The sequence below is a fragment of the Lampetra fluviatilis genome, chromosome 31 (assembly GCF_964198595.1).
Source record: "Lampetra fluviatilis chromosome 31, kcLamFluv1.1, whole genome shotgun sequence".
In the NCBI taxonomy this organism is placed as follows: Eukaryota; Metazoa; Chordata; class Hyperoartia; order Petromyzontiformes; family Petromyzontidae; genus Lampetra; species Lampetra fluviatilis.
Genome location: NC_136305.1, coordinates 2,870,667 through 2,886,878, shown reverse-complemented (window position 1 = coordinate 2,886,878; position 16,212 = coordinate 2,870,667). Strand labels below are relative to the sequence as shown.

The 16,212-nt window shown below is 49.1% G+C and overlaps 1 protein-coding gene across 2 annotated transcripts in view; it reads left to right on the top strand.

The window, feature by feature from the left end:
* The first annotated feature begins 8,005 nt into the window (after positions 1-8,005).
* LOC144943445 (insulin-like growth factor 2 mRNA-binding protein 1) overlaps positions 8,006-16,212 on the top strand; it is a 61,976-nt gene continuing 53,769 nt past the window's right edge. Inside the window, exons 1-2 of one of the 2 annotated variants that reach the window (XM_078870867.1) lie at positions 8,006-8,338; positions 11,335-11,395. In XM_078870867.1, the coding sequence (XP_078726993.1) occupies positions 8,164-8,338; positions 11,335-11,395 (236 nt within the window). In that variant the 5' untranslated portion in view covers positions 8,006-8,163. The remainder of the gene's footprint in view (positions 8,339-11,334; positions 11,396-16,212) is intronic. The other variant, XM_078870865.1, reaches the window with a different exon arrangement.

The following is a 16,212-nucleotide window of genomic DNA, read 5'->3' as shown; positions in this document are numbered from 1 at the left end:
TCGTGATTAAGTTCATATAGTTCCAAAAGCACTCCAACTTTGCATTTTTTGGGCCTTCTTTATTGAATAATTTTTAAATCCTGGTCCGCCTTTAATTATTGTCCTTTTAGTTTGACACGTTTCTCGTCCACGTGTTTTCGAGTTGGGTGATTCCGATGGGGACATCTTTCAATTGTTTACCGAACCTGTCGCGTGCGACTTTCATTCCCCCCCCCACCCTCGAATTGAAAACGGCGGCTCAGAAACGTGGCCATTGACAAAAGTCGAACGATACAAATGCTGAATGTCGCAGATCTAGCAGTGGAGAGAGGTCAGGTGTGAGTGGGTGGGGTGGGCTACGACCACGCTGGCAAATTACAAAGTTCAAAGCACATTGAGAGACAGAAAAAGGAACGCATAGAGATTAGACGTTTGACTGTAAACCCACGTTTATTGCTGCCAGCAGCCAAAGCGCTGGAGCCTACCTCGATACAAAGTCGCATCGAATACAGCAGCAGCACGCCACAAAACAACAACTACCCGCGGGCACACATGGGGGGGGGGGGCTACACGCGCAAACGCAGCGTCGCTCCACGAAATACGCTCGTCCGGAGAGTGCAGAATGCCGTTCGCGCTAATGCAGGGGGCTTGACGCATCCCTCGACTCATCATCATCCCCACACCACCACCACCAGCAGCGCCACGCTCGCCTCCTTGCCGGCATCGGAGTGTTCCACGTGCTCCAGGAGGGGGGGGGGTGGAGCCGTGCCTGGAGCAGGCCCCGGAACGCGCAGAGCGCGGACGGCGTGCGCCAACTGGAGACGTTCTTCGTGTTGACCGTCGGGGGGGGAGGGAAGCGAGGCTTTGCGAGGACGCCTCGCGGTATAAATGACGCACGGAACTGCGGTCGAGCCCAACGAAAGAGCGGGGATCACCGCGGAGATTTGCGTCTGCACGTTGAACTTCTTTCGCACCGCACGTAGCCAACCCGGCTCGCTATTGGGAGGTTCGGAGATGGAGCGGAAGGTGCCATTGTGGGGGTCGTCGTCGTCGTCGCATCGCGAGACCGCGAGGGGTGACGGCGGCTTGAGCGGGGGAACAAAAAGGCATTCATCCAGCAGTGGATTGTTCATGGTTGATGACCATCCTCACTTTACATGCACGTGGATGAATGCACACCATGATGTGCAGCAGAATGTGTGCGCGTGTGTGTGTGTGGTGTATGTTGTGTGTGGTGTGTGTGTGGTGTGTTGTGTGTGTGGTGTGTGTGGTGTGTGTGTGTGGTGTGTGTGTGTGGTGTGTGTGTGTGGTGTGTGTTGTGTGTGGTGTGTGTGTGTGGTGTGTGTGTGTGGTGTGTGTGTGTTGTGTGTGGTGTGTGTGTGTGGTGTGTGTGGTGTGTGGGGTGTGGTGTGTGTGTGGTGTGTGTGTGGTGTGTGGTGTGTGTGTGTGTGGTGGGTGTGTGTGGTGTGTGTGTGGTGTGTGTTGTGTGTGGTGTGTGTTGTGTATGTTGTGTGTGTGTTGTGTGGTGTGTGTTGTGTGTGGTGTGTGTTGTGTGTGTGGTGTGTGTGGTGTGTGTGTGGTGTGTGTTGTGTGTGTGTGTTGTGTGTGGTGTGTGTTGTGTGTGTGGTGTGTGTGTGTTGTGTGTTAGTGTGTGTTGTGTGGTGTGTGTGTGTTGTGTGTGGTGTGTGTTGTGTGTGGTGTGTGTTGTGTGTGTTGTCTGTGTGTTGTGTGTGGTGTGTGTTGTGTGTGTGTGGTGTGTGTTGTGTGTGTGGTGTGTGTGGTGTGTGTTGTGTGTGTGGTGTGTGTGTGTGTGGTGTGTGTGTGGTGTGTGTTGTGTGTTGTGTGTGTTGTGTGTGGTGTGTGTTGTGTGTGGTGTGTGTTGTGTGTGTGGTGTGTGGTGTGTGTTGTGTATGGTGTGTGTGGTGTGTGTGGTGTGTGTGGTGTGTGTGTGTGGTGTGTGTGTTGTGTGTGGTGTGTGTGTTGTGTGTGGTGTGTGTTGTGTGTGTTGTGTGTGTGGTGTGTGTTGTGTGTGTGGTGTGTTGTATGTGAGATGTTCAGGGTGAGAGTTGGTGCGCTGCGCTACGAACCACGCGACCCGAGTTCGATTCCCACTCATGGCCAATACCAGTGACTCTCTCCCCCCCCCCCTAGGTCGACTCAGCCTCAAATAAGTACGTGGTGAGTACGTGGTGTGAACATCACCACTGGGGAGACAAAGGCGGCCGGGCGTGGTGTTGGCCACCCCACCCTCTCGTGTGCCGTGCCGCCTTCATAGGTGCTCGCTAACAGTACTTGCCCCAGCAGTCTGTTCGGGCTATACGGGGATCTTTGTCTTCGATGTTCATGGTGAGATGTGTGACACCACACGCCCTACGCGAATGCACATGCACACACAATCACGACATGTAGGCCTCGGAATATAATGAATAGTTCCACGTCCGCTCCATGCGCCACAGAAGAATAGTGGTGGTGGTGGTGTAGTCCATGGGCCTATTGATCTTCCGTATTCATTGTCACCAAGGAACGTCTGTTTCTGTGCCGGGTTCACCCTTCTGGGTTCATCGGCAGGACCAGGAGGCCGTGATAAGCACATCCTCGTTGGTTGACGGGACGCTGTTGTTGGTCAGAGCACTTCCTCTACACTACACTATTTTTTTTATTTTACCAGGTAAGGCCACACTGAGCTATATAGCTCTTTTTCAGAAGCGACCTGCCCACAAATGAAGAAGTGGCGATCCACGTGGAATTTGATAGGTAGTCGCCGAATACTCTGAAAGCATTTTTCTAAATGTGGAGGGGAAAAACCAGAGGACCCAGAGAAAAATCCACGCGACCACGGGGAGAGAAACGTTCAGACTCCAAATATACAGCAGCAGGAGTCAGAGTCGGGATCCAACCCACAACCTCCTCCATACCAGGAGAGGTAGTTAACATCTCGCCACCGCAACAAAAAAAAACAATGTGCTGTACACCAACCCCTAAAATATAAGGAAGCATCAGTTCATAGCATCACATTTAACATTTCATTCAGATTCAAGAGGCATGGGGGTGTTGCATTTAAAGCAATATATGACTACTATTATGTAATGTGGGAGGGGGAGTTGAGTGGGGTCCTGTTTATGCGGCTCATTGTGTGAGATTTTACATCTTGGAGTAGAGTGGGGGAGGAGGATTGGGGGCTCGTGGTCCACACACGGCCCACGACTTCCATTTCATCCACCCCGTGGTCACCACTGAGAACCCTGCCACTGACAAGGGGCCCACGAACGAGGTTGTATATCCCTCGCTACAATAATATCGGATCTTAGCCGCACTAATCGGCAACGAGCAGAGGGGAATCGTTTCTAGCCCGGCAATAACTACTGTGCAAATCATGTGAGTCCTAATTGTGTATTTTCGTTAGTATTACATAACGATCAGATATTCGCTCGTGTATATCCCACACGCACACACACACAAAAGGGGGTGATCCTAAATAAGGGAAAGGATTTTCTGGAGTTTAAGATTTGGATAGCAACTTTTGTCCAGCTACATAACGGTGGTCATTGTGCGTGCATGTGGCTACAAAGGCGCAGCTCTGCAATGTCTTGTTTCACTGCTAGCGGAAGGGGGTCTCCACTTTACAGAGGCTACAGCTAATGAATGTACACACACACAGGCTAAAAAACATCCCGGCGTCTGTAAATAAACACTGCCCTACATCGCAACGCATATCACGCTGACGTTTCGGACAACGTACCTCCTTCAGAGCAAGGGCATCAATTCCACTCCAACATCAACCGTGATTATTAACACTGCTGTAACTGAACCGCAGACGGATCAATTGTCCTAAATCAACGTGGTTGGTGCAATGGTTGATTTCGGAACGATGGCTCTTCTCGTTTGTTCTGAACAAAGGCCAATTCCCGAAACGTTATTTAAATAGCGCCTACACGTGTACTTCGTAAGGAAGTGTGGGAGTAAGGATCACGGTGGTGCTGTGGTGTCTTCTGGCAGCAACGTGGACCCCCGGTACGAATTAATTCCCGCGGTATGCACGTGTGTACGTATGTTGTTACATGAGTGCGAGTTGATGTGTGCGTATATTCGTGTGTCCATGCGTGTATGCATGCATGCACGTGTTGGGTTTGTGACTATGTTTGCGTATGTCCGTGTGTACGTATGTGTGCAGTATGCGTGTGTGTACACACGTACGTGTGTATGTATGTGTCTTTGTTTGCGTGTTTGCCTTTGGTATGTGTGTGATATGTTGTGTGTATGTGTGTAACATGTATATGTGACTACGAGTGTCCATGTGTGTACGAATGTGTGTGAGCCGTACGTGTGTATGCTTGGGGGTATGCATGCATCAGTGTGCTTTGTATTTACTGGATGTGTATATATATGTATGTTTAATTATCTATCTATCTATAAACTACTAAATACGATAGTGAGTATGCTGTAGGTTTGTGTGTGTGTGTGCTTACGTGTACTGTATGTGTATATAGGTGCTCGCGAACAGCACTTGCCCCAACAGTCTGTTAGAGGCTATAAGGGGGATCTTTGTATTGTGTATATATGTGAGCGGGTGTGTGTTTGTATGTGTATTGATATGCATGTATATGGATGTGCATTAGTATGTGTATGCGTGTACATCTGTGTATACAAATGCTGAAATGTTTGTACATGTGTGTATATGATGTGTAAGTGCGTGTATACACGTGGTACTGTATTAATGATCGTGTGAATACATCCTGTGGTTGAGTACATGTAAGTACTGTATACATGTTTACTTGCACAAATGTGTATGTAAACATGTGCCTATTTTGTGCATATGCATGTATATATGAGCGTGTAAAGTGTGTGTCCGTGTGTTTGTAAAGAACATGCATGTGTACGTTGACACGTGCATATGAATACGATTCTACACGTGTGTTCGTATATGCGTCAGCGTAAATTGCAATATGCATGTGTATAAGTATAACAGTCCACGTATGTTCATTAATCTGTATTCGTGTAAATGTTCGAACACGTGTAGAATACGCAGACGTGTACGCGTACATGTAAGGTGTACACGTGTAAGCACACGCGCATGTAAATGTGTGTACGTACACGTGCGCGCACACACCATGCGTGCAAACGTGTGTGTGAGGTCGTCTATTCGTACATGTGAGGTGTAAACATACAATGCTGCACACGTGTGTGTGTAGATGTGTGTGAGCACACGTGACCGAGTAGAAACGTGCACGTCAATACGTGTCTGCATATGTAAGTCTGAGTATATATACATGCAAGCACATTGTGCATGTACACGTGTACGTGTAATACGTGGACATACACTGGTAGGTAGGTGTACATGCTAGCCACCCAACCCCTCGTGTGCCTTGCCGGCCTTCATAGGTGCTCGCTAACAGCACTTGCCCCCCACAGTCTGTTAAGGCTACACGGGGGGTCGTTGTCTTTGTAACACGTGCACGCACAGGTAGGTACAGGTAGGCGTTCGCATCGTAAACCTTGCAGTGCAGAATTCGCGTTTTCCCCTCTGCTTCGCCGAATTTTCCTGGGAATGATTTCATTTGTAGGCGGCGCTACCTCTGAAAAAGCTTCCACGGCCACCTCCCCAATCTCTCCCCTCTCCTCTCTCTCTCCTCGTGCGAGCATGGACGGCTACACAGACCACCACCACCACCACTACTGAACATCCCTCCCCTGTCCAAGTCTCAACAACCCAGCCAGGGGCAGTGGGGAAGAAGGGCAGCTGCGGGTGATAGAGCAAAAGAGATGGAGAGGAGAGGTGAGGCAGTAGCTCCACTGACAGAGAGTGGGAGAGAAGGGGTCTGTGTGTGTGTGGGGGTACAGCGAGATGAACAACTTGTGGGAAACTGCAGCCTTAGCGTGTATGTGTGTGAGTGTGTGCATGTATGTGTAAGTGTGTGTAAGTGTGTGTATGTGTGTAAGCGTGTATGTGTGTGTGTAAATGTGTACGTATGTGTACGTGTGTGTGTAAGTGTGTAAGTATGTGTGTGTGTAAGTATGTGTGTGTGTACGTGTGTGTAAGTGGGTATGTAAGTGTGTGTATGTGTGTAAGTGTGTATGTGTGTGAATGTGTGTGTGTAAGTGTGTATGTGTGTATGTGTGTAAGTGTGTAAGTGTGTGTGTATGTAAGTGTGTGTGTATGTGGGTGTGTAAGTGTATGTGTGTGTATATGAGTGTGTATGTGTGTAAGTGTGTGTATGTAAGTGTGTAAGTGTGTATGTGTGTAAGTGTGTATGTGTGTGTGTATGTAAGTGTGTGTGTATGTAAGTGTGTATGTGTGTGTGTAAGTGTATGTAAGTGTGTATGTATGTAAGTGTGTATGTGTGTAAGTGTGTATGTGTGTGTGTGTAAGTGTGTGTATGTTAGTGTGTAAGTGTGTATGTGTGTAAGTGTGTATGTGTGTGTGTGATTTGCTCGCAAAAGCGCGCCCACCAACCCCTCCCTCCCACCCCCCCAAACCTCCCCCCCGGTCATTCTGTACATCCCCGCCTCCCGTTCCCACCACGTACAAAGAGACCACCGGGCAAATAATCATAATCAATAATCGTGGTAGAAATCAAAACACGAATATCACAGCGAGAGAGCGAGCGAGAGAGAGAGGGTCGGAGAGGCGACATCAGAGCGCGCAGTGAAACCAGAGAGAGTGGTGGTGGTGGAGAGTGGTGGTGGTGGTGGAGAGTGGTGGTGGTGGAGAGTGGTGGTGGTGGTGGAGAGTGGTGGTGGTGGAGAGTGGTGGTGGTGGTGGAGAGTGGTGGTGGTGGAGAGTGGTGGTGGTGGTGGAGAGTGGTGGTGGTGGAGAGTGGTGGTGGTGGTGGAGAGTGGTGGTGGTGGAGAGTGGTGGTGGTGGAGAGTGGTGGTGGTGGTGGAGAGTGGTGGTGGTGGAGAGTGGTGGTGGTGGTGGAGAGTGGTGGTGGTGGAGAGTGGTGGTGGTGGAGAGTGGTGGTGGTGGAGAGTGGTGGTGGTGGTGGAGAGTGGTGGTGGTGGTGGAGAGTGGTGGTGGTGGAGAGTGGTGGTGGTGGAGAGTGGTGGTGGTGGAGAGTGGTGGTGGTAGAGAGAGAGAGTGGTGGTGGTGGTGGAGAGTGGTGGTGGTGCAGAGTGGTGGTGGTGGTGGTAGTAGAGAGAGAGTGGTGGTGGTGGTGGAGAGTGGTGGTGGTGGAGAGTGGTGGTGGTAGAGAGAGAGAGTGGTGGTGGTGGTGGAGAGTGGTGGTGGTGCAGAGTGGTGGTGGTGGTGGTAGTAGAGAGAGAGTGGTGGTGGTGGTGGAGAGTGGTGGTGGTGGAGAGTGGTGGTGGTAGAGAGAGAGAGTGGTGGTGGTGGTGGAGAGTGGTGGTGGTGGTGGTGGAGAGTGGTGGTGGTGGAGAGTGGTGGTGGTGGTGGAGAGTGGTGGTGGTGGAGAGTGGTGGTGGTGGAGAGTGGTGGTGGTGGAGAGTGGTGGTGGTGGTAGAGAGTGGTGGTGGTGGTGGTGGAGAGTGGTGGTGGAGAGTGGTGGTGGTGGAGAGTGGTGGTGGTGGAGAGTGGTGGTGGTGGAGAGTGGTGGTGGTGGTGGAGAGTGGTGGTGGTGGTGGTGGAGAGTGGTGGTGGTGGAGAGTGGTGGTGGTGGTAGAGAGTGGTGGTGGTGGTGGAGAGTGGTGGTGGTGGAGAGTGGTGGTGGTGGAGAGAGAGAGTGGTGGTGGTGGTGGAGAGAGAGAGTGTGAGGGTGGTGGTAGAGAGAGAGTGGTGGTGGTGGGTGGAGTGAGTGAGAGAGCGAGAGTGGTGGTGGTGGAGAGAGAGTGGTGGTGGTGGTGGGTGGAGAGAGTGAGAGAGAGAGTGGTGGTAGTGGTAGAGAGAGACTGGTGGTGGTGGAGAGTGGTGGTGGTGGAGAGAGAGTGGTGGTGGTGGTGGGTGGAGAGAGTGAGAGAGAGAGTGGTGGTGGTAGAGAGTGGTGGTAGTGGTAGAGGGAGAGTGGTGGTAGTGGTAGAGAGAGAATGGTGGTAGTAGTGGTGGTGGGGGTGCAGTGAGAGAGCGAGAGAGAGGAGAGAGAGAGAGCGGGAAGTGGGGAGAGTGTGAGAAGAGAGGAGAGAGAGAGAGGTGGGGGAGGAGGAGGAGGACAGAGAGAGCACACACACACACTCTCTCTCGACTGCTTGACTCGGACCATCACCAGCACCAGGAGGACAAGCCTGCAAGCCACAATGAACAAGCTTTACATCGGCAACCTCAGCGAGAACGTCTCGCCGGCGGAACTGGAGTCGCTGTTCAGCGAGAAGAAGATTCCGGTGTCGGGGCAGTTTCTGGTGAAGGGTGGCTACGCGTTTGTGGATTGTACGGACGAACAGTGGGCAATGAAAGCTATTGACGCCCTGTCTGGTAGGTGCCGTGTCTTCTTCACGTGTTTGAATGTCATCCCACCCCTTGGCTTGACTTCATCAATTGTTGTAATAGCTGTTTTGTATTTGGAGCCAGTCACTCCGGGGCATATGCACTGAATGTTATAGAAACGCGTAATTTTCCCCCCTCCTCCCCCACAACGTAAACGTGTCTGTGTGTAATACGCACGTTTGTATGTATACCTGGCCTTAACAGATGCTTATTCATGTTCGACGTAAGAATATGTCGCTGTATGTGTATCTAACGAAATAATGGCAACTCGTCACTTACGTAAAACACAGGGTTATTCATAATGCCATCTGGGGGGGTGTGTGGTGTGGTGGTGATGGGGGGCACTAAAGGAACGAGTGGTGGGAAACGCGAAGAGGACTTTGTTTAGTGGCATCACAACGGAGGGGTGAATGATGAATGGGGAGAAACAGCGACCGAGATGACAGTTCGTAGAGAAAATTGATTTAACAAAATTGTATCTTCTTCTGTCGCTATCCGCGCTACCAAACGCACGTGGTGGTCCGTGTAACCCTCCCCAACTTTAACGTGGCAATGTCCACACTCTTAAACACACCGAGGTCACAGAGTATTATAATAAGTACCTAAACAAATAAGAGAGGTTCCCCACGTTTATCCTTTTAAAATATAATGTTGGGGGACAAGTGATGTTTGCGAGCACCTATGAAGGCCGACACCGTTGCACGAAGGGGGGCTGGGCCAACACATCTCCCGGCCGCCTTTATCTCCCTAGAAGCCGACGTTAACACACCGACGATAGTGGACCTTGCCCACAACCAAGTTCGTATATTGAACATTGGTCGCAAGCGGGAATCGAACTCAGGTGGCTGGGTTCGAAGCTCCGTGCGCTAAACAGTACACTCCCGGTCCTAAATGTACGTAGGTCGATGCACACACACACACACGCACGTACGCACACGTGTGTCGGTCCTGTACACACGTGTGCATCGTGGACATATGACAGCTGTAGATTGTTACGCTATATGATGGTGGTATAGCAGCTCGCTCTCGGTAGGTTTTTCGGGGTCGTACCGCGACGCGCGTGTTGTGCGATCTGCGTGTCCGACGTTTCGCACCACGCGCTGGGAGCTTCTCAAGTAGGGGGGGGGGTTGGTGGCGGGGAGAGGGGAACTTTAAGTTGTATTAAAAACGTCGAAACAAGCCGAATAACCACCCGGCATCGGTAGTGCTTCTGTAGAATAACATTGGTGCACTCTCCCGTGCAAATGTCGTGTGCACGTAATAGCGACGTGCACGACGGAGGTCCCCGAATCTTCATCGTTCAAGGTGGTTTCACTTGCCTTGGTGTCCCCGTCACGATGTCGGGAGTCTTTCGTAAAGTTTATTTGGAAGATGGAATGAAAATGCCGTCTCTGGGCCAAAACTTGTCGAGGAGGGGGGGGGGCAGAGCGTGGCGTAACGATCAGCGAAGCGAGAGATCGCGTTCTGTTCAAGGCCCTATATACTAAGCCGATAATGATTCATATCGACGATGACGGCGGTAGAACAGCAACGATAAACTAACACACACACACGTGTGTTTTCATCATTATAACATTCTTATTTACGTCGAAGAGTGTTAGCCAAAGGAGAGGGTTCGTGCTGCTATTACAGTGCACGGTGACGGTCGTCTAAGACGCCTTAGACGACCGTGAGATTCGCTGTTTCACGCCTAAGACAACGCGAACCAAAGCCACACGTCCTACGAATCGAGAAATTTGGCCAAACAAGTCAGGCAAGAAACAACATCTTCAACAACATCAACAACATCAACATTAACAAAATAGGATAGGTCTCGAGGCTTGTGTTGAATTGCCTCCGCCGCAATGGTGAACGACACAATGATAATTCGTGTTAGCGGTATTTAAATGCACAATTTTACAAAACGCTTCTGCAAACTCTTACACACAAGCACACACGATTGGTACACGCATATACGTGTGAACGTGAGCCACCAAACGCTGTATGTACCCAGCAATATTTTTGTTAATTGCTGGAAGGAACTAATAACATTTTATATATATAGGGGCCATTATGTAATTGCGCGCGTTATACATTTTGTCAACAATTTGATTTATCCATCAAAATTATTCACGCGGTAAAAGTCAACAAAACCCACACCATACCCACGCCATAGTATTAAATCCCACACCATAGTTTTACCATGCGTAGACCCCAATAGTGTAGTAGTTTACACGCTAAAGTTACGTCATCCCCCACCCCTTCCAACCTCTATAATGTTTAAAAGCACCTTGCCACAACTGTGTCAAAAACATGCAAACGCAACACTGCGATGTTTAGTTCACGGCCGTATTCGCATTGTTACATATGGTGTATGTAAACATTGTGCCTTGTATATTCATTAAAGTAATATGTTCATGGTAGTCAAACGCCTGCTCATATTCAAAGCCTTTTGTCGATTCACTCCTGAATGAAGAAGGCCTTCCCCACGCCTTGTCGGTCATACGTGTTGTTTGACCATACTTCACCACGCTGGTCAGTGAAGTCGTTGGTGGTGGTGGTGATGATGATTTGAAACAGCACCACGATTCAGACAAATGCACACGTGTACATGTACATCGGCTCTTTTGTTTGTGAACCGCTGGACTTTATGAATGAGGGCCTCGCTGTGGCGTACGGGCAACGTAGTGTGTGTGACCACTCTGGTCAATGTGTTGCGTCGGGGTTACTGAAGTCTTGTTCAGAGGTGCAACGTTTACGGAACTAGTGGACGTGGTCCCTGTCCTGCCAAGCACCCACTCAATGCCAATTCCATTGTGCATAATTCAACGCGTCCATTCAATAACCGCAGTACAATCACTGGTCTTGTTGGTGATCGTTAACGTTCAAGTGCGCTGCACGTGCGTTTCAAACTCGTCCTAACGTTGTCTCTCTCGGTGAATTGTAGGCTCTCGTACCTGTGTTTCTAATTCCCTCCCCTCTCCCCACCCTTTCCCTTCTCGTAGGAAAAGTCGAAATCCACGGGAAATTAATCGAAGTTGAGCACTCGGTTCCTAAAACGCAAAGGTATGGAGCGCGTGATTTGTTTAGTTCACTCGTGTCCCAATGCATATTTGATACATGAAAGCATGGGTTTAATGGCTCAATCGATATTTCCTGGGTCGCTGATTGGGCTGGAAAGTAGGTGGTACGTGACTAGTAGCCGCAGCGAGATGGATACTGGATGCGGTGTGCCGGATGCAGAAATATTTTCACTGACCCGGATGGAAATAAACTCTGCAGAACAAGACAATGTTCTATTGGCTCTCTGTCCCAATGAGCATTACGGGTATGGCCTGTAACCTATTGAAACGTCCACATTCTCACGGCGAGGGTCAGACTATCCATAAGTCCACCGCTGTTGACTTTTCCAAAAAGCGGTTGTTTTATCGACCCCGGAGATATGATTGGCTCAGAACTCGCAATCTTAAGATTGAGTCCAGCGCTCTAGCCACTGCAACAAGATTGATTGATAGTGGACATTGAGAAAAGTATTATGAACAATGCTTTCATAATCTACTGCTGGGTGGAGTTCTAAAAATACAAACTTTAAAAATTGTGTTAGGAAGAAGATAGCTGTCAAATCAAAATACACGCAACTGATGTGCACACTTTACTCGGCCGTGCCAAAATTGTCTAGGTGATGCGTCAGAGGCACCCGACCTAAACTACAGGCCTCGCTATTCGCCACGGGCACTCACTTAATGTTCACCGCACTCACACTTTCAAATAAAAATATAAACGCGCAACACGCTGCACGCACCTGATGATTACGCAACGCACGTGCGCGTGTGACGGACAGGGCGCGGATTCAAATTAAAGTAAGACATTAGGACCAGTATCTTAAAGAGAGGGTCCTTTGCCTGTTATTACATCTAGCAGTTCGATCATTGATTAAAGAAAGTCTGACTGCTGATGCGACCCCGCATGCCGAAACCGGTCCAGTTTTGTTATTGAAGCAATGCTGCTGAGATGAAGCACTCCCAGAAGGCCTTGTTGTTGACGGGAAGTATAAAATAAATGCTTATATTTGTTTTATATGGAGGGACATATATGTTAAGGAGATACATACCCATCTTCTTGTTTGTTAAATTAAGGTGTAAGTTGATTGTACATATGTGTGTTTGTGTTACACGTTGACGGAGAGTTACGGTTCGTATCGGAGGTGTTGTGCATGTGGATATTCCACGTGAGCAAGAGAGGGCTGATTTAAATTAAGTTAGAGGGATTGTGCGCGTATGTAAGGTAGATATTCAGATTGTGAAATAGATCTTGTGTGTACCCCCAAGTGACGTTAGAAATCGCTGATTCAAATTAAATTGCAGCTCTCAAATCTCTGCGTCATTTGGAACGCGTTTACCAATCATCAGGCGCGAGTAGCGACAACTCTTTGTATTCGAATGGAAAAAATTGGAACACGTGGAAGGGCATAAGGGGCTCGGGTGTGTCGTGAGGACCGGAGGTTCAAAAACCTTCTTCTCGCAGTGCAATTATTACAATTAAGCAACATGGCTAATTACAGCGGTTAGGCAGGGTGTAGGTGTTGTTTGGTGATGGTTCGACCTCTTGCGTACCGCGGTCACCGCCACCACGGTTCCAACCCCGGCCACGACCCACATCAAGTCACCGCCGGCTTGACATGAACCCGGCTCGACTCACGCCTATGTCGGCTCGGCCCTAAAACGTGCACCAACCCACGCGGTGGCGTGGGTATTGCATGGGGCTTGAGAGACAAAGGCATCTTCATCACGCGTGCGTGTGGTTGGTGGTGGTGTTGGCTATCCTCTATGCCATTTGTTCCTCGTATGTTACCCTACCGGCCTTAATAGGTGCTCGCTAACAACGCTTGACTCGTATACAAACCTGTTGAGGACAACCGTGGTGTCTTTGGTTTGTTACACGTGTGTGTGTGTGAGTCTAAAGTCCTAAAATTATTTTATTTTCAACAGCTTCTTGGCTTACACCACCGCGGGACAGTTAAATGAGTGATTGTGTGACAGTCACCGGCGTACCGGGTTTAGATGCACACATCTAAATTCTATACTAGTTTACAAACAACTAACGTGCTAAATATACAAAGGGTTTGTAATACGCATATGTATATATATGCATAGCGCCGTGCGTGTGTGTATATATATATCTCAAAACCATAGCCCAAGAGCACACGTGGAGGAGGCCTTGCGAGGCATCTCGTGGTCGAGAATGAGACACTATTTGTGCACGTGTGGTGTTGTGTGTCTATGAACAATGTTCAATGCCTATGAACAATGTTCATAGACACACAACAATGTTCATAGACACACAATAGACATAGACATCACCGTCGTCGTGTTTTTGTTTTTGCGTGCGGCGTGAGATTTGAGAGGAGCGGTGGCGTTTGTGGTTGGCGCACTCGAGCTGACGAACCCCCCCCCCCCCCGGGGTCAGAAAAGCTGAGTTCGATTCCCACGGCAAATCGATCCCGCGGCGATTGCTTTATCACATCCCTCCCCCCTCTAGGTCAGCTCGGCCTTAAATAAATTAATGCCCGGTGTGATGTGTAATATATTTTGTTTATAATCAGCATTTGGGATAGGAAGGCAGTCGTGGGTGCTCCGCTAATATAATTTCTCCACCCCCCCCCCCCTATACGCCGATATAATAGGGGATTCTTTTGTGCCGTGTACTCAATATGGATAGTACACAATGGCACAGACCTTGAGCTTACGTGCATAATATTAAATAGCGTATTATGACGAACGCAGTATGTACACACTATATGGATAGTGTGTGTACATGAGATTCACATCACGTTTGGTATTGTGGGGTCAACAATATGTGAGCGGTACGTGGTGAATGTGTGTACTCTATAGGATTAACAGACTGTTGGGGCAAGTGCTGTTAAGTAGAACCTATTAAGGCCGGCAAGGGCACACGACGAGTTTGGGTGCCGAGCAACCCTCCCGACCGCCTTTATCTCCCCTAGTGGCCTACGTTCACGCACACACACCGTACCCAGGTAGTCATTTGAGGCTGAGTCGACCTACGGGAGGCTCCAACACCGGTTGAGATCTGTCACCGGCGTTGGCCGTGAGCGAGAATCCAACCCGGGTAACCGGCTTCGTAACGCGAGTGCGCTAACCACTATGCCATCGCTCCCCAACCCCAAATGTCATCCTAAAGAGATCCCCCATATAGTCTGAGCAGACTGTTGGGGCAACAGATTTGTACGTAACATGTGGACACACACAAACATCCCCCTCGACGTACGGACACACGCACGCTCAAATGTCAAATGTATACATTCAATATAGTGATGGGAGATCTCGCTGATTTAGCATTTCGTACATTATACGGTAGTCGTATATATTTATGTAGAACATACACACGCACGTGTGTGTATGTGCATACACGTGCGTCTACATACATACAACACAGTGCCTGCATATACAACACAGAGATGCGTACACGCACGCCACACACGCTTTTGATGGACGGAAGAGAAAATGCTAATAACTTGAATGAGAAAGAGGAGCAATAGGGGTGTAGGGGTGCGCATTTGGATGGGTTAATGTATCTCATGTGCGTGTTTGGATGCACGATTCACGTTTTTACGTTTGGTAGGAAAATATTCGCGAATGTTCGACGGTTGGTGGTGGTGACCGCGGCCGTCACGTTTAGTGATGGTGATGCTGATGGTGATGCCGATGGTGATTGTGTTTGGGTTGTTGATCGCGGTGGTGATGGTGGAGGTTACGGTGGTGATGGTGTGGATATAATGGGTGGTGTTGGGTGATGGTGGTTACGGTGATTTTGGTTGTTGGTGGTGTCGTGATTGTGATGGTCGTGGTGGTAGTGATTGTTGTCTTCTCGGTGTTGGTGTGTTGGTTGTGCTGGTTGTAAGTGATGGTGTTGTGTCAGTGTTGTTAGGTGGTGATTGTGTGGATTTAATGTGTGGTGTTAGTCGTGGTGATTGCGATGTAGGATGATGGTGGTTACGGTGATTTTGGTTTTTGGTGTGGTGATTGTGATGGTCGTGGTGGTAGTGATTGTTGTCTTCTCGGTGTTGGTGTGTTGGTTGTGCTGGTTGTGCTGGTTGTGAGTGATGGTGTAGCTGTTGATATGATGCATATCAAGGTGGTTGTTGTTGATCGTACGTATTACTACCAATAATGGTAATCGTTCCAGCGATGGTGTGGTGCGTTTGTTGTAGACGATGACGTTGATAGTAATGATGATGGTCATCTTGGTGATTTTAACTGTGCTGGTAATTGGTGATGATGGTGGTGCTGTGGATGGTAATGATGGCGATGGTGGGTGTTGATGGTAATCATGACGATGGTGATGATGCCAGTAGTAGGGATGATTACGAAGAAGATGATGATTATGGTAATTACCAAGACAGCGATGGTGGTGCTGTTGGAAGTGGTGATGGTGGCAATGACGATAATGGTGGTGGTAATGCAGATGATGGTGGTTATGCTGGTGGTGGTAACGACAACGACTGTGGTGGTGGTGCTGATAGTAGTTGGTTGGTGATTATGGTGGTCGTGGTAATTATGACGATGGTGGTGGTACTCGTGATAATGCCGATGATACACAAGATGATTGTTTAGTTGGTGGTAATGACGGTGGCGGTGGTAATGATGATGGTGTTGTTGGTGGTGGTTGCTGTTTCCTATGCTAGCTATTCAAGCCACTATCTGACCCATCCATCCACCTTATTTTTTACTAAACAACGGGGCTGCGTGATGATGCACATTTGATGATCCACCTTACGTGTCTTTAGTTCCATAGCCCTATGTGAAGGACATGCAACACCACCAATGTGACGTTCACATTTCTATCATACTCGTACCAAACCA